General features: G+C 35.6%; 1 protein-coding gene across 3 annotated transcripts in view; it reads left to right on the top strand.

The window, feature by feature from the left end:
- The window catches only part of LOC148952162 (trafficking protein particle complex subunit 11-like), a 249,466-nt gene that overhangs the window by 90,177 nt on the left and 133,649 nt on the right, over nucleotides 1-25,640 (top strand). For 2 of the 3 annotated variants that reach the window (XM_089089620.1, XM_089089619.1), the window contains 5 exons: nucleotides 27-257; nucleotides 1,367-1,515; nucleotides 5,096-5,315; nucleotides 8,859-9,053; nucleotides 23,045-23,249. In XM_089089620.1, coding sequence (XP_088945746.1) covers nucleotides 27-257; nucleotides 1,367-1,515; nucleotides 5,096-5,315; nucleotides 8,859-9,053; nucleotides 23,045-23,086 — 837 coding nt within the window. In that variant the 3' untranslated portion in view covers nucleotides 23,087-23,249. Of the gene's footprint in view, nucleotides 1-26; nucleotides 258-1,366; nucleotides 1,516-5,095; nucleotides 5,316-8,858; nucleotides 9,054-23,044; nucleotides 23,250-25,640 lie in introns of those variants that run through there. The other variant, XM_089089622.1, reaches the window with a different exon arrangement.

The raw sequence follows: 25,640 nt of genomic DNA, 5'->3' as shown, positions 1-25,640 counted from the left end.
GTATTAATAATATAATTTTCTTTAAGGTTGTATATACTATTGATATAAAGAGGGGAAACTTAACCCTTTCATGTCCATCAGTCTCTAGCTACTCCACGTCAATACAAGTAGTTGATGCGTTTAAAGCTGTTTCTGAAAACAAGAGTATTGGCTTTCAGCCATTAAGTAAAGTTTTCCTTCATGAAGAGTTTTTATTGACGTGCTATATCAAGGCAAATTCCCAGCATTCGCTTACTATCAAATCGTGTGAATTTAAGGTAAGCCTACTTTTTATGATAGAATTTTTACGGCGTATGTATGAAAGATGATTTGGTGGCTGAATAATTCGTCAACCCTGGCTCTTTTTTTTGTCAAAACATCTCACCTTAGTTAATATATAAAGTGTAAGCATCTACTACTTTAAGCTGTTATGATTCACAAATATGCTAAAAAAGTATGAACTCGCAATTCTGATTGTTTACTCATTATTATTTTCTCTCTCTCTTTCTCTCTTTTTCTCTCTCTTCCCTCTCTGTCTCTCGCACAAACACCAAAATGCTAAAATATCCCTACGGAGATTTAAGCTCATGAGTCTTCAAACATTTTACGATGATAACGGTGATACAAATTACGGTGATTATATATTTCGCTAACGAAAATTGCTGACCCATTTTTATAGATACTATAACCAACAAGTGGCAAAAACTGGTAGATGTAGAATCACTACCAAAAATTGCAGTTTTTTTTAGAAAAATATAGTTATTTCATACTTTCTTCTTTTAGTCCAAAAAAAGATTCTAGAACCATCGGCGTTATCACCAATCTTATACACGCACCTGACATTTCACGCAGGTCCTTTTTCTAGAAAATCTAAGGAAGGACTATGTTCAATGACAAACTAATATGAGTTTATATACGTAACATGAACAGAAGAGAAAAATTATTATTGATTCTTAATCTCTCTTGACATTCAACCCAATTCATACCATTAAGCTATGTCAAGTTATGATAGCTTGAAGGGATGCTAACTTTTACCGTCATATGCAAAGATGTGGCAGTAATGTTCCTGGGAAAGGGAAGTACTTCTCCCAGATCTTAAGAAATGTCGAAAGAAAATATTTAAGGGAAATGGGAACTTCCTGGGAGGGTGAAAAGAGAGAGGCTTTGAATGTATTGGGATGGAGGAGGACCCTGCTTAGCTATGTTGTCCTCAGGTGGCTTGGTCCTGCAGTTTGTTGTTAGTAGTAGTAGTAGTATTAGTAGTAGTTAAAGGGATCCTCCTGTTGGGTTTGTAGTGTCATAAGTTTTCAAAATTAAAATACATGATATTATGATTCATGCATAGTCTAAGTTTCATCAACTGCACGATAATATGTTACATTTTTAGTCTTCAGACTTCGAGGCTGATTCATCTTCTGGGACTCTCAAAGATGTTGAGATCAGTTCGGACGAATGCGCTACTGAATTATGGGCATTGAAACCAAAGAAACCTCGTTCGTATGTTGGAAATGGGGAGATATGTGTGACTTGGATGAGGTAGATTTTTTAATCAGATATGTAAATAAACTTGATATGAAGTGACAAATAATAAAAAGGGCTGTTAGTCTTTGCCATTTGCCTAAAGTATGAAAATGTTAAAAAAAAATTTGGTGCCATTAAATTAAAAGGAATAATGCTGATGAGATTGAAGCAACAGACATTTTGAATCCCAATGAAAATGTGTTTTTTTTTTTTACTTGAAAAATGTAGCTAAAGTAAAGTGACTGGAAAAGATGCAGCCGTGGAGAGCCATTACCAGGCCTAAAATAAAACTCATCCCAACCCCTTTGGCGTTCAGCACCCTCGGATCGAAAATAAAAACCTAATAAAAATGAAACGCTTCACTAATATCCATTATTTATTGTTTCTCGGGGAGAAAAAAAAACAACGCAGCTCATCCACTCTTCTGAACTGCATACTTCAATAACAAAATACATGCATCATTTTATTCAGAAAATTTATATTTGTAGAATTTTCAGAACCCCTTCCAGTTTAAATGTGTCCCAGGCCTTTTCACCCTAATGCCTCTATATGGCCGTAGGCTATAAACAGAATTTGTTTTGTTAAAAAAAAAAATTTATGTTTTTTTTTCTTATTTTATTTATTTATTTACTTTTTTTGCTCAGACTACCATTAAGAACCAACTGTTGATGAGGATAAGTCCAAAATTAATGCAGAACAACTGAATAAGCTGATTATTGCAAATAATTTGGGGTTCTATCCAAGTATTAGGGGAGGGCTTGGGTTCAGTTAAAGTAGATTTTTTTTAATGTAGTGAAGTAATTATTTTCCTGGTATAGGTTTTGCTTCAGACGAGAGGATACACTGCACCTAAAGTCCAGAAAAAAAAAATTAAAGTCCAGAAAAGAAAATTAGTTTAAAGTCCAGAAAAGAAAATTAGTTTAAAGTCCAGAAAAAAAATATTAGAAACAAGTCAAATGAGGAGCTTAGCATAGGCTTAGCAGGAGCTTAGTGTTAAGCATAGGGCTCTATCTAGGCATTGGGAGGGGAGGCTGAGATACAATTAAACTGAAAGTGAATGTAAATCTTGGTGGTCTTGGTGCACGATTCTCTGACAAAATTAGCTAAGGCAATGGCTCAGTTTGTCCCTTTTCTGAATTAAAAACTTCAGTAACGTTATGGTCTTGGTGCACGATTCTCTGACAAAATTAGCTAAGGCAAGGGCTCAGTTTGTCCCTTTTCTGAATTAAAAACTTCAGTAACGTTATGGTCTTGGTGCACGATTCTCTGACAAAATTAGCTAAGGCAATGGCTCTGTTTGTCACTTTTCTGAATTAAAAACTTCAGTAACGTTATGGTATTGGTGCACGATTCTCTGACAAAATTAGCTAAGGCAATGGCTCAGTTTGACCCTTTTCTGAATTAAAAACTTCAGTAACGTTATGGTCTTGGTGCACGATTCTCTGACAAAATTAGCTAAGGCAATGGCTCAGTTTGTCCCTTTTCTGAATTAAAAACTTCAGTAACGTTATTATTGCTTCATTGCACGAAGAAAATTTCTTTTGTTGGATTCTTAAAGTTGCTTCCACTATAACTGCATAAAACTGAGCTAAGAAAACAAGACTATTTTTAGTAAATCAGATTGAAATTCATTTATTTAAAACAGCAAGCAGTTGAAACACAGTATAGCACAATAAAATTCGTGTAATCAAAGGTCAATCCATATTTGTCTATAGTTAAGATTATAACAGGATGGGAGTCAGGTTGGCTTCAGCCGCATAGAAGGCCGAAAATTATGCAGATTTTCAATCCAGATGAATAATATTCTCCCTCATCGCTCATTCAAAATTATATTATAAAACCGTTATTAAAATCTGGTGCAAAATCTTAGACAAAATCTTAATTTTTTAGCTAAAAAAAAGAAGCCGCAAAAAATCCACAAATATCCAATCATTAACCAACAAAAAATATGTTTATTTAAAAAGAGCAGAAATTACAATGAATAATCATGTAAGATTAAAGCAAATAAAGATTATTGAAAACTGGATTTTCAACAGTGTGGCTTATCAAAACATCAAAATCAACAACAACAACAACAAAAAGAAAGAAAATCGCCGTGATAGCTAAGATTAATCAAAGTGTTAATGAAATTAGACTGGTTGTTCAATATTAAATGAAATTCATTTCTAGAACTCTCATCAATTTTTGATTTATAAGAGGGAACGTTGAAGTTATATTTTGTTTTCAGTAAAGCGCAAATGACGCTCTGGCCTTTAGAACTTTCAGGGGCGTTAGCCTTACTCCTGTTTGTGGTAATTCATGTTCGCTTTCAGTTTGACTTGATTATTGCTTTTAATTTACTTTGGTCTTCGATTTCATTTATTCATGTATTGAAATTTTCGTTTTGTGTAACTTTGACTTGATTACTCATTTTGGTTCTTGTTTGTTTTGGTCTCATTTATTGATTCCTATTAATTTCTGTTCGTTTAAGTTTGACTGTTTTTACGACTTTATTTTCGCTCGTGTTAGGTTTTGATATCGCTCTTTAATTTTGCTTGCAAACTTTTTTTTTTGCAGAATACGTTTTTTTCTAATATTAACCATTTGAAAATTTAAACATTTAATCACATGAAGTTAGACATTATACAATATAGCTGATTACATAATCAGCTATAACTAACAAAACAAACTGTACTTAGGACAGTAACTTTAGTTACGAATGTTTATCTCTGTAGTATAATGCTTGAAACATAGCTATAAGAAAATACTATTATCTTAAACACGCTTACTAAAATTTGAATTTCTAACTTTCTAACCTTTCACATATTCTTGGCTGCCTGGTGAACATAATGTATCCCAAATTAATTAAAAATTGCCCCCAAAAGTTTTACAGCAACGTATCTTTTAATAATAAATGTTGCATAATGTTGTATTTATGGTTATTATGGCTGTTGTATTATGGCTGATTACATAATCAGCTTTGAGTGCAAGTGGCGACATCATAATTCCTACACCAGCGCGGTGGACGGAAGGGTGACCGCTAAAGGAAATTTTCGTTTTGTGTAACTTTGACTTGATTACTCATTTTGGTTCTTGTTTGTTTTGGTCTCATTTATTGATTCCTATTAATTTCTGTTCGTTTAAGTTTGACTGTTTTTACGACTTTATTTTCGCTCGTGTTAGGTTTTGATATCGCTCTTTAATTTTGCTTGCAAACTTTTTTTTTGCAGAATACGTTTTTTTCTAATATTAACCATTTGAAAATTTAAACATTTAATCACATGAAGTTAGACATTATACAATATAGCTGATTACATAATCAGCTATAACTAACAAAACAAACTGTACTTAGGACAGTAACTTTAGTTACGAATGTTTATCTCTGTAGTATAATGCTTGAAACATAACTATAAGAAAATACTATTATCTTAAACACGCTTACTAAAATTTGAATTTCTAACTTTCTAACCTTTCACATATTCTTGGCTGCCTGGTGAACATAAGGTATCCCAAATTAATTAAAAATTGCCCCCAAAAGTTTTACAGCAACGTATCTTTTAATAATAAATGTTGCATAATGTTGTATTTATGGTTATATTTTATCTTGTTTCTGCAGAAAAGGATCATCAAGTCCCTATATAACATCCGTGATACCACTTCCTTCTTTGTCTGTCGAAGAGTCACCTTTAGATTTGAAAATGGAGATTCCACCTCAAGCATTTATTAGGCAACCAATATTAGCCAAAGTCATTTTGAAAAGCCTGCATAATGTGTCTCAGAAACTCCGTATTTCCATGGACTCAAATGATGCCTTTATGTTTGCTGGGAATAAGATGGTAAATATCTACGCTATTCAAAGATAGTTTTTATGTAATTACTATGTTCCTACTTAAGTACCTGAATTTGAAAATGGAAATTCCGGTTCAGAAGTTTATTTGGCAGTCAAAATTAGCCTAAGTTTTGACAGGCCATGTCTGATATGTTCCAGAAATCCAGAGAGCAAGAGAAAAAAAAAAATTTAGAGAGTGAGAGATGGTAAATCTACTCAGATTAGAATAAGGTATAAATAAGTCGTTACTAAGCCAAGGGGATTGACTCCACCTCTTTTTTTTTATTGCTTTTCAGTTCTTGCCGAAACAATTGGTTGACCCTGAAATTTGTTCGCTCATAAAATGTTTTTTACATACAATTTTAACTAACCTTGCACGGCAAGGTGCGTTTGTGCCCAAATGTCTGTCCCTAGGCAGCTCCAGCTTATAGGTAGAACCTGATGGTTAGAGCCAAATATCCGGTTTTATTGCCGCAAACTCTTGTCTGAGATCACAAATTCAGCAATGAAGGTGATTCAGTCGTCACTGTCTATGTCATTTGTGTTGAATTCTTGTCAAATAGCCTTAAAACGCATGCCTAGCTACAATTGCAGGCTTAGACATAGCCAGGCACATGCCTACAAATAGAATTTTTAGGTTCCATGTGATTACCGCTTAAATTTATTTTGCAAGACAAGGTCTGGATTGCGATTTATTCTTTTTTTTTTGTGCGAAATAGACCAACTCCGTGCTGAAAACGTGCTTAAATACTTCTTTCATGCTTAATGACATAGACGATTCCAGTCAACTATATGTGAGAAATAAAGGCACTAAGTATTTTTCTTGCAAGATAGTTAATACTACTGCTACTAATGACTCATCGCAAAAGAATGCCATCTGAGAGGAACACAGCTACGCGCTTTTGCTATACCCCACTCTGTTCAGAGCTTTTCTATTTACTCCATTATGTGAAATCCCTACTTCCCTTAAATCTTTTCTTATGACCTCTTCTCACCTCAGCCGAAAACGTCCCGTTTTGTGTGTCCTAGCTGGATTGCCAAAAAGTACGTGGCCTAGTCCTTTTCTTATAGCTATAGCCCTTTTTTCGTTATAGCTCTAGTATGTAGGATTGAATTTATTGTTTTTGCAGCTTATTCTTTGATGTACAAGCAAGTACCAAAAACTTACCTTACGCATTTCCTCTGAAAAAATATCTAATATATCGTCCTTAACCTTTCAAAGCCCCATGTTTCGATGCCATACTTAAAGGCTCTAGAAGTGACGCCTCAAATTGCCGTGGAATAAATCTGCTGTCAGTTCCCGGAAAACTGTTCTCAGTGGTCCTGCTGGATCCGCCAAAGAGCTTCTCGGTTCACAGAGTCAAATGCACCACGGAAGTCGACAAAGGCAAGAAAAGCTTTACGTCGGAACTCCGTAGCCTTTTCTACTATCTGTCAAATCGCGAAAATCTGTTCGATGGTCGAACGACCCGACATAAAAGCAGCTTGTTCCGGTCGTAGGTCATGTTATTCGTAGGATTCAGCGAGCAGAGCAAGCTGCTTTTATGTCGGATCGTTCGACCATCGAACAGATTTTCACGATTTGACAGATAGTAGAAAAAGCTAGGGAGTTACGACGTAAAGCTTTTCTTGCCTTTGTCGACTTCCGTGGTGTATTTGACTCAGTGAACCGAGAAGCTCTTTGGCGGATTCTAGAATCGATTGGCCATCCTGAGAAATACTGCAGACTCTTCAAATCTCTACACCATGGTAAAGAGAGTTGTGTTCAAGGCAACGGCCAGCGCAGCCCATTATTCCGAATCACAACAGGAGTGCGTCAAGGATATGCAGTGGCCCCAGAGCTTCTCAATGCCATCATAGACCACATTATGACAAAGGCAACTTCACGTCTCAGTTTTGGGCTCAAGTTTGGAGATCGCGTCATCTCAGATGCTTATTTTGCTGATGACCTTGCCGTCCTAGCGGACTTTATAGATCAGTTGCTGGAAGCGCTTCAAATCTTACGAGAAGAGGCAGCAAGCGTGGGACTGCAGATAAACTGGGATAAAACGAAAATTATGGCTATAGACCCGTCTTCTCCTACTGTTAATTCTCCAGTTAGTCTAGAAAGAAAAACTAAAATTGAAGTTGTCCAAAGGTTCACCTACCTGGGCTCTACAATTTCCTCAGATGGATCGCTTCTCCCCGAACTGCAATCAAGGATATTCAAAACGTCTTCTGCCATTGGTAGGCTGAACCGTCATCTTTGGTGAAAACCGAACATCAGTCGTTTTACTAAACTGCGGATTTTCAATCACTAAAGGCCATTGATATATTCCAGATGAAGAATTTGAGAAGGATCGAAGGTCTAAGCTAGTTTGATTTCATGAGTAATGAGAAGCGGCTGCAGCTCACCAAGCAGTCTTGGTTTTCTATCTAAGCAGCTGAGCGTACCTTACGATGGTTCGGACACCTACTTCAAATGCCCCTGCACTTACCCGCAAAGATAATTTTTGACTTTGACACTACGGAAGCCGGTTGGAAGCGACCCTGCGACCGACCGAAGAAGCGATGGTCTGACATCCTGTCCGAGTTTTTGGCGATGGCAAACATTAGACCGAGCGTAGCACAAACTCTCGCAATGGACCGAAGTGGATGGAGGAGGAAGACGTCTCTCTCTATGCCGAGCAGCGCCCGGCAGGAGACCTAAGGCAAGTAAGTCAAGTCAGTAATTATTAGCCGGATGATAGGTATGTAATAATCAAATCTAGTAATGGATATTCTTTTGAAAGTTTTTCGGTTGTAAGTTTTGTGGTTTCAATCAATTCGGTTTCAATCCATTGAAATCAGTGGATTTTATCAATTGGTTTATGATTTCAACCCATTTGGCTTCTCAGCACCTTAATTTGGTCAAATAACTGAGCCTAATCGGTTTAACCAGTGTTTTATTAGAAGAGTACGTAGTGAGACCATTAATTAGAAAATTCCATGATAAACCGCGATATAAACAAGTTTTTTGGGCAATGAAAGCATGCAATTCCACATATTCTTTATGCTCTTGGTACACCTTAATGTCGCCAGGTCTCTTATAATGTCTGGACACAACTGCCATCGGTAGAATGCGCACATTGTAGATTAAGTTAGTGTCTCCATGAAATCAAGTTTACAAAAACTGTCAGTCGGAGGTTCGATTGAGGTTATCACTAATAAATGACCATATTTACCATATTCCGTGTGCCATTTGTCGGATCAATTACTATATTGGCACTACTAGAATTAAATCGAAGGATTTTGAAAAATTTTGCACAATCTTCATAAATTCAGCTCAATTCACCTGATGACTGACCTTTCTGTTGTTTTGGGAGCTCGCTCAGAAACCTTCCTAAAAACAGGGAAAGCAACATAAAATCTTGTACATGTTGGTTGTATGATAGGTAAAACTACTGCACAGTTAAACCTAAATAGTTTATACCTGTTTAAAACTAAGTCTATTTTGCCCTAGTTTTACTTATTTCAAAGGTATATTTTGTCATCATTTACGGAAGGGTGCTGTTATTTTCTTGTGTTTCAGATGGATTTGGCAATCGAACCGTTGGCTACTAAAACTTTAACTTATAATTTGTATCCTTTGCTTGCTGGTTATGTTGCACTGCCTACATTTCGTCTTTCTCCCGTAAGTGTCACAACAGAAACTGAAATTGTCTGGACTCCTGAATTTCTGTCTGAATTGGTAGAAAGAAGTGTTCCCTCTCATATTTATGTTCTGGTGAGTACTATTAGAGCTTTCAGCATTTACTGTTGCTTTCAGCTATTTGGTGAGTAATTACTCTTCTGTAACTTTTTGCAATATTCCTGATGACTCTTCTCTTTTCCGAAGATTTTTTTTTTAATCTGGAATCAAATATATTCTTGTATGTGTCCGAAGAATAAAAGGATTCAGGGGAGGAGGGCTAGTGGCCTTTTGATCATTTTTGACTTCTAAAAAAGGGAACTAGAACTTTCGATTTCCAATCGAATGAGCATCCTCCAAAGTATATAGGGCCAGTATATGGAAGCACTACAAGGTTCCATAAAAACCTTATAGGTTAACGATGGGCAGCTTGCATAACTTACAGCCCTTGCCCCGAGGGATGGAAAGGGGATCGTCAAACCTGGAAGCATAATTATTCGGCCTTCGGATTATTTTCAACAAAATGAATGTCTCAAAATTTTGATCCAATGTATTTGGGGGAAAGAGCCTGGGGGTGGCTGGTTGCCCTCTGATCATTTTGGACTCTTGAAAAAGGAACTAGAACTTTCGATTTCCAGACGAACGAGCCCCCTCCAAATTTTACATGACCACACCTTCAATAAAACCTTAGACGTTAACAAAAGGCAACTTGAATAATTTACAACCCTTGTCCTTGGGCCTCTAGGGGTTTTTTCAACCACACAGGCATCGTAATTTTCCCTTTTGACTAATTTGAACAAAATGACTATCTCAAAATTCTGATCGTGGGCTAACACTTTTGGGGGAAAAGGGTGGGGGGCTAGTTGCCCTCCCATCATTTTCGACTCTTATAAAGGGCACTAGAACTTCCGATTTCCAATACAATGAGCCCCCTCCGAAATTTATGTGTCCGCCTCTTCCATAAGAACTTCATATGTTAACAATGAGCATATTGCATAAATTACACCCCTCGCCATGGGGGCTGGAGGGAGGGTTGTTGTCAAAACTGGAACCAAAGTTATCTGACCTTTGGACTATTTTGAACAAAATGGTTTTCTCTAAATATGTACCTATTGCATTTGGGGAATGGAGGGCGTTTAGGGGAGGGAATTGTTGCCTCCCCCCCCCGATCACTTTTGACTCTTAAAAAGGGCAGTAGAGCTTCCGATTTCCAATCAAATGAGCCGCCCTGTGAGTTTTACACGTCCACCCTTTCGATATGGAGTGCCGCTGAAAAAAAAAAAATAATAAAACATTGAAGCCTTTTGGCTGTTTACTATAGGCAACGCCGTAGTGTTGCCTCTGAAAATAATTGGCAAGATCTACTTTAAGCTTCTATAAAAGTCTTTAAAATAGTTTCTATTATTATAGTAAATTGCTTTTTTTACATGTACTTTTGAAATGCATATGTATACCAATTTTCCTTTTTTCATATTGCTCTTTGAATTCCGTACTGAGTACTATTAGCACAGTGAATATATTAGCTTAAGAGAATAAGCAAATTTAGGAAATACTCATTGCCTTGAGATAACCTAATGCTGTACACATACACAGTTGTATTTCAACAAAGTCCGTAGCCTTTTGAGGGGTTGTAAGATCTTGTTAGACGACTAAAGAAGTTATAGACTTGGTAAATTGTTGGCGATCCCTTTCTTATTGGTTCAAACTAAAATTTTGCAAACCAAGTTAAAAAATTGTCTTCTGTAGGCTATATAAAAAGTATGTTTGTGTGTGTCAGCTAAACCCTTAAAGCTAGAAATGTAAAGTTTTGGATAATAATGTAGGAACCATGATCATTGTGCTGTAGGTTGTAAAAACAAAGAATGAAATATTCTTGAACATCTTTCCTATTAAATCTCTTCCATATTTTGTTATTTATTCTTAAGAGGCCCTGCTTCTCTGTAATATTCTAAGCTTTGACTTTACTCGGATCCTCCCGCTGTTAAGCTGAGCGATAACACGTTGTGGTTCGACTATTTTGTCTTCTTTCTTTTTCTTTCTTTTTTTTGGTGAACTAGTCTTTTCTTCAATCGTTCATCAGCTAATAAAATAGCACCTTGTGTAACACCCCAAATTTCAACATTATGTCTTCTTTATATTTACCTTAATATCTAGATTGGCCATTGGTCATTACACTATTACAAGCAAGATTCAACTCATTGGAATTATTCTTAATTAATTCTAAATCGCCTGCATAATTTATTCCTGATATAATACTAGAATCCCAACCTGATTCTAAGTTGTCAATCTCCTCGCTGTCTTATGCAGAAAAAAGTCAATAAGAGTAATGATTTAAATGAAGGAGGACATCATGCAACACCAATTCACGACGCTATCAGCTATTGAAACTATCCACTCAGCTCCTTATATAACTTTGCTTGTTATTATAAATTTTATTGATAACTATACCATACTTTCTCGAAATTTCATTGAGTTAAAGGGTTTTGAGAGTTCCTTGTCTTATCTCCTTGTCAGTGACTGCTATTGGCATCCTTTAATTCCTAAGATTTTCTATTGTCCCCCGTAAGCTAAATATCTGAAATCTGTATCTACAATGTTCTCTGAAAAAATTTATTTTGTTTGACTATAATTTTTCTACAGCTTCAAAAAGTTCTGAACAAAAATTAACTTACCCGCTAGTTCAAAATCGTCAAGAAACAAACTTTTCCCTCAGTAATTTCAGCACTTTGATTCGTCATATTTTTATTAACGTATTATCAGTTTAAAAAAAACAGTCCTCGAAGCAGACTACTAGAATAAATAGTAACCTAAGAGATAACTTATTTTTGTTTGTTTTTATGTGTGTCGATCTTCGTTTCCATTTTGTCTTCCTTTACTTGAAGCCTCAGTCGTTATGCTTCAGTGTTTAGCCGTAAATGCGCTTGTTCTCTCGTGAGTATGCTAAATGCTTTAAAATACTTATTTATAATTCTACACTGAGGCAGAACTTGAAGAATAACCTCTCTATCCGGTGAATGAAAACCGTGGTCATAATTAATGAAACTAACTAATGACGTGTGTAGACCAAAATCTAAGCATTTTTAATCAGCCATTGTAAGGTTTTGTTATTCAGCGTATTCCGTGTATCCTCTACCCTTTCTTTAACCTCTCTGACCGTCTCTCAGCACGTAAACTCAAACCAATGGGATTTCAGATGCTCCTCTACTGCCGCATTTGCCCCGTTAGCTCTACCGTTCTTATGCTTTTAGTTACATTATCAGTTTCTCTTAGCATAAGGCTGTTATGTATTTAACGTGTCGACATTTTCTTTTACCTTGCCTATGCTTTTCATGGGACAATATGACGATTTTTTGTCGACTGGAAGTGCACTGTTTAAGCAATTTTAGTTTCTCTTAATTTTGGCTTGGCTATTTACCTGGATTTGTTTTTTCCTTTACTGTCTTCGTAACTCAAGTTTCCTACAACGAAGTTGTATCACGCTTCTTCAAGTGATCCCTTATTGATTTCTCACATCAATTCTCCAAATTAGTTTTCTGGGCTAGATAAAAGTACAAACAAAATGAAAAGTATAAGTGCGTAAGTAACAGGTAAAACTTTTAACCAAGATTCTGCTTGAAATAAAAAAAAAGATCAAATATTTCGATTATTTGTGCGTCTTTATCTGTTATTCTTTTTCCAGAGGTAAACAATTCCTTAAACCACACAGCCTTTCCGTTTATAATTTACAGGAACTAAAAATTTTGAAAATGGGTTAAAACTGTAATAAGACAGTGAACCCTGAAAAAAATGGATGACATGCTTTAACCTCCATCATGTCCCCACTAAGATAAATGTTCGTGGCCGCATCCCTCCTGGCTGAAAGTAAAAAAAAAACAAAAAAAAACTAAACTTCAAAAATATCATAACCGTCGCTATCGTCCGCATAACTATCGCTGAAAGGTTTGGGTTTTGAAGAATAGAAATTGCAAGATAAACGTAAATAATCGTACTTAGTATAGTGAAAACACAATTGGGCTCGACCTGTCGTTTGGAGGGAATTATATATATATATCAAACTGGCCATCAATAAAATTGGAACAACCAAAAAGGGGCGAAGTGTTATATGATCTGGGTCATCAATAACAAAAGAATTTGGCGCGATTAAGGAAGAACCCTTAATCGCCCTCGTGAATATGCATTTATGGCAAACGAAGAATAGGGATGGTACTATATCAGGTGTCAGGAGGGATTTGCTCCTCTAGCGTCTTACCTCCATCAGTGGAAACAAAATCCACATTTGAATCAAATCAAAACTTGCTCTTTGGGATAGTTTAAAATTACTCATGGCAAAAACTACAAAGGTTCTCAGGAAAGATTGAGATGGAGGAGTATAGGATACAAATCTCAAGAAAAAATGAAGTTAACTTTCTTGGGTTCTACCCCATTGGAAAGCCATGTAGTGAACAAATGTCGATACCAACAGAGGGTAAGAATTGAGTATACGGATGCAGGATAAGGTTTTGGGGTATAAGTAGTGACTGGTAATGGGGAAGAGTATCCCCTAGGATCATTGTTGGGTAAGGCTAGGTCTTGGTAGGGTAATCGCAACTGGCCACAATCAGTTGTTGGCTGAGGGAACTACCCATCATCACTGAGAACCAGACGAGCCCCGTCACACCTGCTAGAGATAGGCACCTCTGAAAGCTGATAGGAAAGACCGCTAAGAAGGCAAAGTTCCTCCCCCTTAAGCTCTCTTCCCCTACCGCAGATGCGAGCTGACGGAAATGACTCCAGTAGAATATTGCTTTCTGCACACGCAGACTCATTTTTTAAATTAAATGAGTTTTTGCATTTCTTCTTTCTCTTTTGATTTTCCTTACTTGCATAGCAGGAACAAACAAGTAATTTTCAAATGGGAAGTGAACACTCGTATATGTTTTTAGCCTTAATTTTTAAATTATAATCTCTCTTTGCTGCTTTTTTGTCTTTTCTACTTTTTCTCAATTTCACCAGAAAAATAAATAAATAATCTTCAACCAGAAATTGGATTCCAGTATTTGATTTCTCACATTGACGTCTCATTGTATACGTTATGTGCAATTGAACTATCGTTTCAAATCTATTCTAGCTGTTAGTTTTATATGTTTTTGCCGACGAAATAAACAAATCATCATTGAACGGGAACTGAATTCCTACAATTGATTTCTCGTATTGAACTCTGTGCTCTCAAAAAATTCGAGGGAAAGCACGGACTCTAAACGTCTTTTGAACCTGGTATGGCATACTAGGTGCCTCATTTCGGGGCGCTTCATCATCCTGGTAATACAAGGGTTGAAGTTTGTTATTTTCTGAGAAGTGACATGAAAAACCCTAAAATACAAAAGTATTTTCATTTTGAACTTGAATGTCTAATGTTTAATTTTCTAGACAGGGTGGATTCACCATTCCTCTTTGTACATCTTGACTACGGATCGCTACTCCTACCCCTTGTCACCAAAGTTGCATGTGTTTTCCCCCTTAGACTGGTGGGCCTGACCTTTACCGTCTCCCCCCAGTGAAAGCCAATAAACTAGTTTTTTCAATGTTATAATATGTCATCCGACGCGCCTCCATTTCTTGAAATTGAATTATAGGAACATTGTTCTGGCGATGCGATTTTTTATTATCTATAGTAATACCTTGAGTTTGTTTTTGGGTAGCAGCATTAAATTTTTGTGAGGCATAGGTTGCCTGTGATGAAATATTACCCTCAGAAATTCCCCGACAACATAAACTTTTTTTACACATTTTATCTAGCAGATCTCAGTGGCGAAAGTAATAATTGCCACACGGAAAAAATGTGATACCCAATACACTACTGCGGACTCTCAGCGATGCGCGATACGACCTTCAAATAGTATCGTGAATATTTGGGAATATCGATGCTGGAGTTACGAATATCAATGTAATTTGCAAAAAAAAACGCAAGCAGACTTATCAAAACACGCGAATAATATGCTGTTGGACCAACTAAACCATAAATCACAGAAGAAAAGTGCACTGTTTCGCAAAACCGGATATCTACCCGATGTATTACTTACGCTACACAGTAAAATTCTCAGTAATTTGCTGCAATACAATCCATAATAAGGCAGATTACACCAAAAAGTGCTGATATACCTAACATCCTAAACAGATTGACGGACAAATTCTTGCCGTTTTACATCGCTCCACAAATAATAATATAATCTCCTGTCCTGAAAATTGTATCAAATAGTGCATTTTCAAAAAAATCAGCTCAAAAACCCCTGTAAATTTCACACCGCCTTTGAACGAAAACTAAACTCGCGTAATATATTAATTTCCTATATTGTCAAAGCCCAAGATTTTCTCCAATTTAACTGTCTAAAAAAGAAAGGTTTTGTCACAAATCTCAAAACAAAAAACAGTGTTAAATTCGCTGTCGTTTTAGTAGAATTTGTTGGCTATTCTCTTTGGGGCTAAATTTGGCACAAACCTTTGGAAAACGTGAGTTCAAATTGCTGCCATTAATATTGAAGGTGTGATAGCCATTAGCTACCAATATTGGTAAATGTCGCTACCACACTCCAACATATATACCGCTTAGTACAGGAACTAAGAACTCGATTAAAATCTACCTTTTCTTAAAGACTAACTTCTTTAGCCCATAATTGGCAAGCCATACATTGCCAAAAGAAAACCGCCTCTATAATATTTCCCCTCTTTCTTGGAAAATATCTTCAACCAAGGTGACACTCTGTCAGCTCTAACCACCTTTTCTCCAGCCTAGCCTGTTTTAAAGCCAGCCTAAACTAACTTTTAGCCAGCCTAACTCCAGCCAGCCTAAACTAACTTTTAAATATTGGGCCAAAAGAATAGGGTGAAAATTTAGCTTAAACTAACTACCAAACACCCAAGACGAAGGCTCGCCTCTTTTACCGATCAAAGAGATGCTGACCAATAAGGGAAAAGTAACTATCAATGAGTTTCTAGTACCTCAGTTTGCGAACATTCAGGGAATAAGATCAATGAAATAAAAATAAAACAGCTAGCCTGTTCACTCATTTCAGTCAAATTTAAAGCTTTAAAAATGATTACCTTTAAATTAACGGCGTAAGGTGAATTTAAATGAAAAGACAAAAGAATATTTGTCTTGTAATAAAATGGATACACTGCTATGACGTTCAACACTGGTTCAGAGAATTGTGCTTCCTTTTCGTCTCTACAGTCCTGAACAGAAATTAAATAAATAAAAAAAACAAGTTTTTTTTAACTGAAAATAAGGAGCGACATTAAAACTTAAAACGAACAGAAATTATTCCGTATATGAAAGGGGCTGTCGCCTCCTCAACACCCCGCTCTTTACGCTCAAGTTTTTTATTGTTTTAAAATGTAGAGTTGTGAGAAAGAGTCAAACTTTAGCGTAAAGAGCTTGGCGTTGAGGAGGGGACAGCCCCTTTCATATACAGAATAATTTCTGCTCGTTTTAAGTTTTAATTTCGCTCCTTACTTTCAGTTAAAAAAAACTTTTTTTTCTATTTAATTTCTGAACATTTGTGAATTGATGCAGGTTTTGATTTTGGCTCACCGTACATGAATAATTAAAACGAAATTTGCAAATTAATTCTATTTTCTTTTGGCTAAATGGCTTTCTCTAAAGTTGTTTAATTTTATTTACGAACGTTTTTATTAGGGATAAATATACGTAACTTATGAATTAACTTACGTAACGAACTTCTATATTTATATATTTTTAATATGTATATTAGGGGGTTCACCCCTTAGTCAATACCTCGCTCTTTACGATAAAGTTTGAATTTTGTTCCAATTCTTTAAAAATGACCCCGTAATCACAAAGGCCGTTAATTAGAATAAATAGCTCTTATGAAAAAAAAATTAGCGTAAAGAGCGAGGTATTGACTTGGGGGCGAACCCAATCATATACATAATAATTTCTGTTCGTTTTAAGTTTTGATGTTGCTCCTTACTTTCAGTTGAAAAACTTGTTTTTTTTATTTAATTTCCGATCGTTTTTTTAAATAATGCTAGGAAACCCGTCGACACTTCATAGCAATTTCTCTTCCCCCGTGAAAAATTCCTCCATGGAAAAATCCTCCCACGTACCCATCGACCCCCCCCCACTACCAGAACCCCCCCCCCCCCCTGAAAACGTCTGTATAGTTCCAAATAACTGGTACTAGGCTTTAGGTAGCCTATGGGTCAAGGTTATAACTTGCAGCCCTTCTCCCGGGGACTATGGGGGATTAAATTACTCTCAAATACATTGTTATTATGTTTTCTGACCATCCTGAACAATTTGGTTATCTCAAAACTTTTATCCGATGACCTGAGGAAAAAAATGAGCGTGGGAGGGGGCCTAATTGCCCTTCATTTTTTGGGGTCACCTAAATTGGGCACTAGAACTTTTGATTTTCGTTCCAATGAGCCCTCCCGCGATATCCTAGGACCACTGGGTCAATACAATCACCCCTGGAAAAAAAAAACACGCATCCGTAATCTTTGGTCTTGCAAAAAATACAAAATTCCACATTTTTGCAGATAGGAGATCTATGGTGTGATTTTCGTTAAGGTTCTATGACTTTTAGGGGGTGTTTCCCCATTTTTTCGAAAATCAGGCAAATTTTCTCAGGCGCGTAGCTTTTGATGGGTAGACTAAACTTGATGAAACTTATATATTTGAAATCACCGTAAAAATCTGATTCTTTTGATGTATATTGGTATCAAACTTCCGTTTTTTAGAGTTTCGGTTACTATTGAGCCGGGTCGCTCTTCACTTACAGTTAGTTACCACGATCTGTTTGACAATATCATTAGTTTAAAGCAGTATGTGTACTTGAAGAACATTGAAAGTCTTGACCGTGCCAGCAAAATCGACTAAATTGTGGTCAATTGTAGGTTTTTTTTTGTTTCTTTATTAACAAATGGGTCACACAAAAAACACAATATAGAAATCTCCGTACAAAACTAACAAAACAAAACTGCATATAATACTAACAATATCAAAATAGGTCCCAACGCATATTAGCGTGGTTGGGACGACCCAAGTAAGGGACACTTCAACAACTAATACACTAATACACTACCTCGGGGGAAAAAACTCTCTGACTCCTCCTCCCTTCCCCCACCCTTACTAAACAATTAATCAACATTCTAAAGATAATAAATTTTTACAAGGAACTTAAAGGAATCCCACACTCATACTCTATGATTCATCAAGCTTCCTTTCATATACCGACACTCCCCTCAATCAACCGACAAATCAATTTCTCTTTTAACACTCACAAGCATATACTCACTCCCAAAGCAATCACTCAACCCATGTCTACAATACTGGTTAAAACAAATACATCGCAAAGAAGCACGAAATTCCTCAAGGGTCTTCTTACCTTTTACTTCCGCCGGAAGCCTGTTCCCGACTTCAAGACCAATATTCCTAATAGAAAATTTAGATCTGGTAGCAATTGGAACCGGCGTTTTAACTAATTCAACATTTCTAGTTTCACAACTATGTTCCCTTTCATTATAAAATTCCGAAAAACACGCAGGTAACAAATTAGAACAAACTTTATACATAAACAAATTTATATAAAATTTAACCTAACCAAAAAATGGTAAAATTTTTCGATACCTTGATTTTGCCGAATTCTGGGACAAGTCATTGGCCAAAACTCTTACAGCTTTATTTAGTAACACACGAAGCGGATACAAATGGCTAGTGAACGTCGACAACCAAACTGTAACACAGTATAAGAAATACGGATGAATAAGAGAAAAATATAACATTCTAATAACCTTGTTGGGGAAAACATATTCCAGCTTCCGCAGAGTTCCAGCATGTTTGGCTAATTTAGTACTTTTAAATGCAATATGATCTTTAAAACTTAGGCATTCATCTACCATCACACCAAGATACCTTACAATACTTGTCTGTTTTATACTTTCACTTTCTAACTCAACTTCTTCAATCCATGGATAGTAATTTGCATTTCTGCCATATAACATGAACATTGTTTTCTTCTGATTAACAAGCAGTTTGTTCACTCGCATCCACCTCTCGATTATCACCATTCCTCGTTTCTTGCCATTTTCCAAATCCGCTTCTGTTTTCGCGGCCATTGTAAACTGAGTATCATCAGAAAAACTTGGAAGCATTTCTTGCACCGAGCCATTATTGCACCCTGGCGCTGATAGCTGTTTGAGGCATCCATTTAGATCATTAATGTATACAAGAAATAATAGGGGACCCAAAACAGACCCCTGTGGCACACCGCACTTTACTACCATCTCTTCTGACAGGATTGTGCCCAGCCGTACTCTTTGCGTTCTTCCTTCTAGAAACGAAGCAATCAATATCAGACTTTTAAAACTAATTTTCAAGCTTAGCCAATTAAATATTATGATCAACACAGTTCAGAGCCTTCATAATATCTAGAAAAATTGAAGCCATCTTTAAACCTAAATCTAGACAATCGTTAACAAATGTTGCCAAAAACCATAAAGCATGCTCTGTAGATATATTTTTTCTAAAACTAAATTGACAAGAGTGAAAGAAACATCTTTTTTCAAAGTAATCCATCAGTCGTCTATAAATCATTTTTTTTTTTTTTTTTTTTTTTTAATACGAGAAATCACTGGAAATAGAGATATCGGACGATAGTTTTTCTTATCTTCCTTGTCACCTCCTTTATATAGAGGAATAACCAAAGCACTTTTCAAGCAATTAGGGTACACTCCAAATTCAAAACATTGATTAAAAAGGTACAACAGATGACTAGATATAATTGTGTACATTTTTTTTAACTATTTGAAAGATTATAAAGTCCATTCCAGCTACCGGTTTTTTCATACTTTTTAAAATATCCTCATGTTCACGCGAGCTCATTGGTTGAAGATAAATGGTTGTATCACTTGCTTTAGGAAGAAAATTCGTACCATCACCATTTATGCATTCCACAGATGTCGATATTTTTAGCCCTACTTCTGAAAAGTGGGTGCACAAGTTATTAGCTACAACACTATCCTACTCCCATGGAAAATTAGTAGGAGTTGTTGGTCCACTCTTTGGGCTTATTAGCGACTTAATTAGTTGCCAAGTTTTAGCCGGGCCTCCTTCATAATCTTTAAATTTCTTTGCTAAATCTAATTATTAAAACTAGACAAGCAATTGTTAAGCAAACAACTAAAGCCATTAAATGTGCTTATGCGTCTGTAGTGCCGAATCGCGGACAGGACTCCAGGAGATCTTTTACCTCATTTCATTGTTCTTTGTGGATACCTCACACAACCTACCTTGCTAGGATACTCCCCATGCTGTCAGTTAAAGACAATGAAAATGTCAAAAAGTGATACTATAAATTTGCAAAATTTTACTGTACATACCCACGCGTTATAGGAATTCCTGCCTTGAAAAATATGGTCTTAAGCAGCCATCCAAACAATGGTCTAGCATTCGAAATAATTCAGTGCAAAAAGTTAAATTAGACAGACGACGTTTCTCACCTGCATTTACTTGAGTGTCGTGAATTACACTGAATGTTGTATCTTTATCTTTTTGAAGCTGGTTTCTTTTTCTTTTATTTTTCTTTTTGTAGTGCTCCACTATAATCTATTTTTGTAGATTGTAGGTGAATAAATGTTATTATTATTATTATTATTTGCATAGTAATCCATTTTTGCTTTTCCTAAAAGACTTTAACTTTCTATTAAATTCCTTATAATGTTCTTTATCAGATGCTGAACCACGAGTCGCGCATCTTCTATACATCACTTGCCGTTTTTCCATTGAGGCTAGTAATCCTTTTGTAATCCAAGGTTTAATTGGCAACTTGTATATTTGCTCTTTCTTTTTTAACTCCAAACACTCTTGAAATAGTAATTGTATTTTTTCATATCATTTACCAAATTGGGTATCAATACCTGTACTATCCTGAAGAAACTCAAAATCTGCACTTTTAAGCTTCCGCTTAAACTTCAAAAGCACATTTCCATCTACAAAAGGCACTTTTGACATACTTCTATTCTCGGACTTTGGACCAATTATTCCATGTACAGATTTTGCAACCCCAAAATGGTCAGATACACTATTAATAACTACTGTAGGGTGCAAATAATTAATATTTACAAAAATATAATCAATTATAGACTCTTAAAGTTTCTGTGACTCGTGGGCATATTTTAATTGCAGGATAAAAACCAAAACTTAACATTGTGTTAACAAAATGTCTTACCTTACTATTTCTATCAACCATATTTAAATCAATGTTAAAATCCCCACAAATAAAACATGGCATTCTTGAACTTGGCAACTTTCCCAGAAATTCATCAATCAGCTCGATAAACTTCTCAACACTACCTGAAGGTGGTCTGTAAATTACTACAACCATAAACTTATTATTTGCATTACTCACATCAAGAACCATAGACTCAAATTTCATTTCATAATTAACTGCCTAATCCGACCTAATATGTACACTAAATCCACTTTTTACATATACAGCTAAACCACCACGTTGGTGTAGTACCCCATTTTGCATATACATATTATAATCCGTTAGGGCCAGGATATGCGACCAAGTTTCCGTTAGGGCCAGGATATACGGCCCTGTTTTAAGACATAGCTCATCAAGGAACTCGTATGATGTGTTTATCCCTTGGTAGTTCATGTTGTAGACTTTCATTTCCTTCATATTCTTCCAATCACACATCTCACACAAAAAGCATACCGGGAATCCACACATCCACACACGTCCAGTGGGCTCCTTTCAAGTTCCCTCAACCTACTAGTTAACCTAGCCATTATCGAAAATCAAATATGGGCAAGGGAAAGTCAAAGGAGGAGTAGAAAACCGTAACTTCCCCAAATAACTTCTAGATCTTACAACATCCAAGGAAGTATTAACTATCTTAATAAAAATAAATATAAGAAACAAAACAAATAAACAAACCGGTCGATATGTATACGCATATCAACTCCCTAAATAAAATTCTTAGTGGGCTTAATATTGCACCCAACTTCATTTATAAGCAAACCAAAATTTAATAACCTTCATAGTTAATAACTTTTCATATAACCTCGAAAAAAGTACAAACACTATAAATAACTAGCTCAAAGCCACTATTTACATTTTTAATGTTTTGAACCATTCAACCTTTTTAACGTTACCTGCAGATTTAACAGAAACAACCAGCGGTACCACGGGTGGTATCCAGTACTCAACACCTCTCCATCAAACATTTTCTTTTCAACACCAATTCCTTTCTAAGTTGGCGCACCTCTCTACTAACATTATCACTAATAAAAGCTGATTTTCCAAACTGCAAGTCCTTTCCACTTAATGTCTTTGTATTTTTCCTCTTAATTGTAGACTCGAAGTTGATGCAGTTTAAAACCCTTTTCATAAGTCCCTCCATAGATAAGCAAATGACAACGTTCCACAGGCTTCATAGCTGCAATTGGTTAGTTCTCTTGGCAATTACTTTAACATCTGTATTTGCCAATGGTTTGCAGCAGAGCAGCAGTCACCCGCTTTGCCACTCGATACTAGAGTAATTATAAACCTGTTATCAGCTATTAAAGACTGATCGAAGCGTGAAGTTTACTTTGTCAAATTTTGTAAAAAAAACTATTACTTGCTAGTTTAGCTGTCTCGCCTTTGCTTTAAAGCGACTAGAACAGTCCTTGACAATCACATGAGGTGTTTTTTTGAAAGACTCGTTAAGTCGCTGGAAAAGAAGGAGCGTGTGATCTTTTATTTTATGTCGATTTTATAAAGAGGCTGATTTTTGTTTGCACTAAAAACTTTTCATTTCGATCCTTGAAAACGCTCAGCATTAATCTAGCTTGAGTATTAATGAGCTATTCTTTTTTTTTTTTTTTTTTTTTTTTTTTTTTTTTTTTTTTTTACTACAATATTTGCAGTTCTAAAGTCGAAATATTGGGTATTTTTTTAGTATTTTTAAATTCAATTTTAATCAAAGGTTTTATCTGTTACTTCTATATTTGTGTATTTGAATTCTTAAAACAAATAGAGAGACAGTGTGATGTAAGAAATGACTAATACAATATTTACAATTTTTTTCTCTTCCAGCCTCAGTCAAAATTGAAGAATAAAGCACTAGCTGAAGAGTGATGGGTGGTATTTTGTGACGACATTTTGTTGATATTTTTTTTTACATTATTTCTAAGAGTTAAAGGTATTTTTTCTGTGATGTTGATATGTCTTCAAAATTTGTGTTTTTTGGCATTCTGATGTTGCAATTTCCTTCAAATATTCAGGTTATTTTTTGTTTAAAGTCTAAGAGGCATTTTTATATATATATATATATATATATATATATATATATATATATATATATATATATATATATATATATATATATATATATATATATATATGCTGTTGAGCTCATGTAATTAGGAGACCATGGTAAGGGTTTAACCTCTGAGGTTAAACCCTGAGGCTTACCTTTTATGGCAAGTGTAAATCCGAGGCCAGGTTAATGAATATGGAGCTCAAATTGGATAGCTCATATGGAGCTCATTTGAAGGTGGATAGATGGCGTAGCACTGAATAGCTGCTTCGCAACTATGCCTCGTTTAGCTTATTAGTGCTAGTGTTCCTAGTTTCTTGCCCTGGCAATATAAGCAATCAAAGACTTGACCCTTTTGACTTTGTTTAGTGGAGTATTCATGCCAGTTATAATCAAAAAATTGATGTTGCGAACTTTATTCACTTCGACATGTAGTAGCGACATCTAGATTCGCAGCGAAATCTACAATCGTCACTATGGCAATTTTGACTCCTGAAAAGGCCATCAGATGGCAATGTTGTGACGTTGCCGGACTCTGAAGACTTAGTTCACCGAACTAAGCGTAAAAGGCGCGGTTGTCGAGGAGGAAAGCGAAATAAGCGTTTCAGCATTCCAGTGCATATTTCGGAGGAAAGGTCGAACCATAAATGAATTCGTAGACCAAGGACATTGAAAGTAGTTAACTGTAGACCCTCGTTTGAAATCCCACCCATTCTATGACCTGGTATAACAACCCGGTGCCTCATCCTGTTCATGCATCCCCTTTAATGCTTGAACCAGAGTAGTTTTCAGTGAAGGTGAAAATGCCAAACTTCTTACCCTGCAACACCCGGTCACTGAACAACAAAATGGACGATCTCTTTTTTATCTTTTTTTTTTACTTTTCTTCCGTTTAGTGTCAGGTTTGCTGGATATTTATGAATTTATTAAAATTACTTCAATTAGCGAGAAGCTTTTTACCTCAAGTACAGCAGGTGAAATCTCTCGTCCTGGAAGACCTTGCCTCTCATCCCTTTTTATCTGATTGGGACTGAGCGCCAAACCCATTGTACAAATGAATGAATCCGTCCATAAATTCTAAACTGCCCAATGGATGGCACCCTGTTTAATAGGATTAATAACCTCACTGATTCCAAATTATTTTGATTTTTCCTAAACGTCAACTTGAACTCTATTTACAATAAAAATGTTCCTACCTTTGTGTTTTGTTATCATTTTTATCCCGGCTGAAAAGCAAAATTTAAAAAATTGTTTATTTTTGCGAAACACAATAAACAGAACGGAAAAAATTACAGCTATGTAGCAAGCTGAGCCGATTACTTAAGGCAATATGTACAAAGTCGCGTGTTAGGAAAGAAAAAAAGTAAAACTGAACGTCCAACAGAATGTACACTCAGTATCACGAAGATCGTTGGCGAATAGTTTCCGCAAGATAGGTAGGAGATGGTATGTTCTTCAATCCTCTTGGTATTTTTTAGGTTTTAGATCGAGTAAGAGTGACCTTCTAACTGCAAAATACTTAAGAAAAAATACGAGGGTTGTGGGAAAAGCTCTTGACTTAACAAAGATACCAGACATTTTTTTTTTTAATTTTCATGTTTTATATTGTCTTTCGTAAGTTTACACACTTCTTCTTATGATGCTCCCATTTCTTTAACCCGTTCAAATAGTACTCGGAATCATCCTCTGCAAAACAATTTTTCACGAAGGTAATAGCTTCTTCCTTTTGCTTCTCAAGTAATTACAGTGATCGTGTTGAAATAATGCGAAAGGTTGATATCCATATTTTATTTAATAATTTTTTTTTCAAACGAAAGAAAGGGTAAAATTACATGATTTTTAATCTTGTATAATTTTGCAAGACGTCATTGTAATTTATATTTGTCTTCCGACCTCTGATTTTGTTGTGCAATATTTTCGTTTCTGATTCAATGTGCTTTTCGCTGTCGTTTGTTCGATGTCTTTTTCTTTAGCCTTTCAGATTATACGTCATCTTTTATAATTTCGCCTGCGTCATAGATACCAAATACGATACGATCACCCCTAAGCAAAAATGATGTAAGTTGTGCTCTTTAAGTGCATACTAATGTGACGAAATTTATATGAAAAATATTTTTTTCTAAGTTAAGGCTCTAGACAAATTTTCACAAAATTGAAAACTACCTAAATCTTTTTTTTCAGCCCAGGAAACGTTAGTGTACCATTTTTAAGAAAAATGTATGGAGCTATTTACACAAAAATATTTATTCACAATTGTTACTCGCATGAAAAGAGTATATATATATATATATATATATATATTTATATATATATATATATATATATATACATTTACGCTCTTCATATCATATATATGTATATATGTACTGTAAT

The sequence above is a fragment of the Artemia sp. Qi Xiang Cuo genome, chromosome 5 (genome assembly GCF_049724085.1).
Source record: "Artemia sp. Qi Xiang Cuo chromosome 5, ASM4972408v1, whole genome shotgun sequence".
Taxonomy (NCBI): Eukaryota; Metazoa; Arthropoda; class Branchiopoda; order Anostraca; family Artemiidae; genus Artemia; species Artemia sp. Qi Xiang Cuo.
The sequence above is the reverse complement of the archived record's forward strand: the minus strand, read 5'-3'. Positions and strand labels throughout refer to the sequence as shown.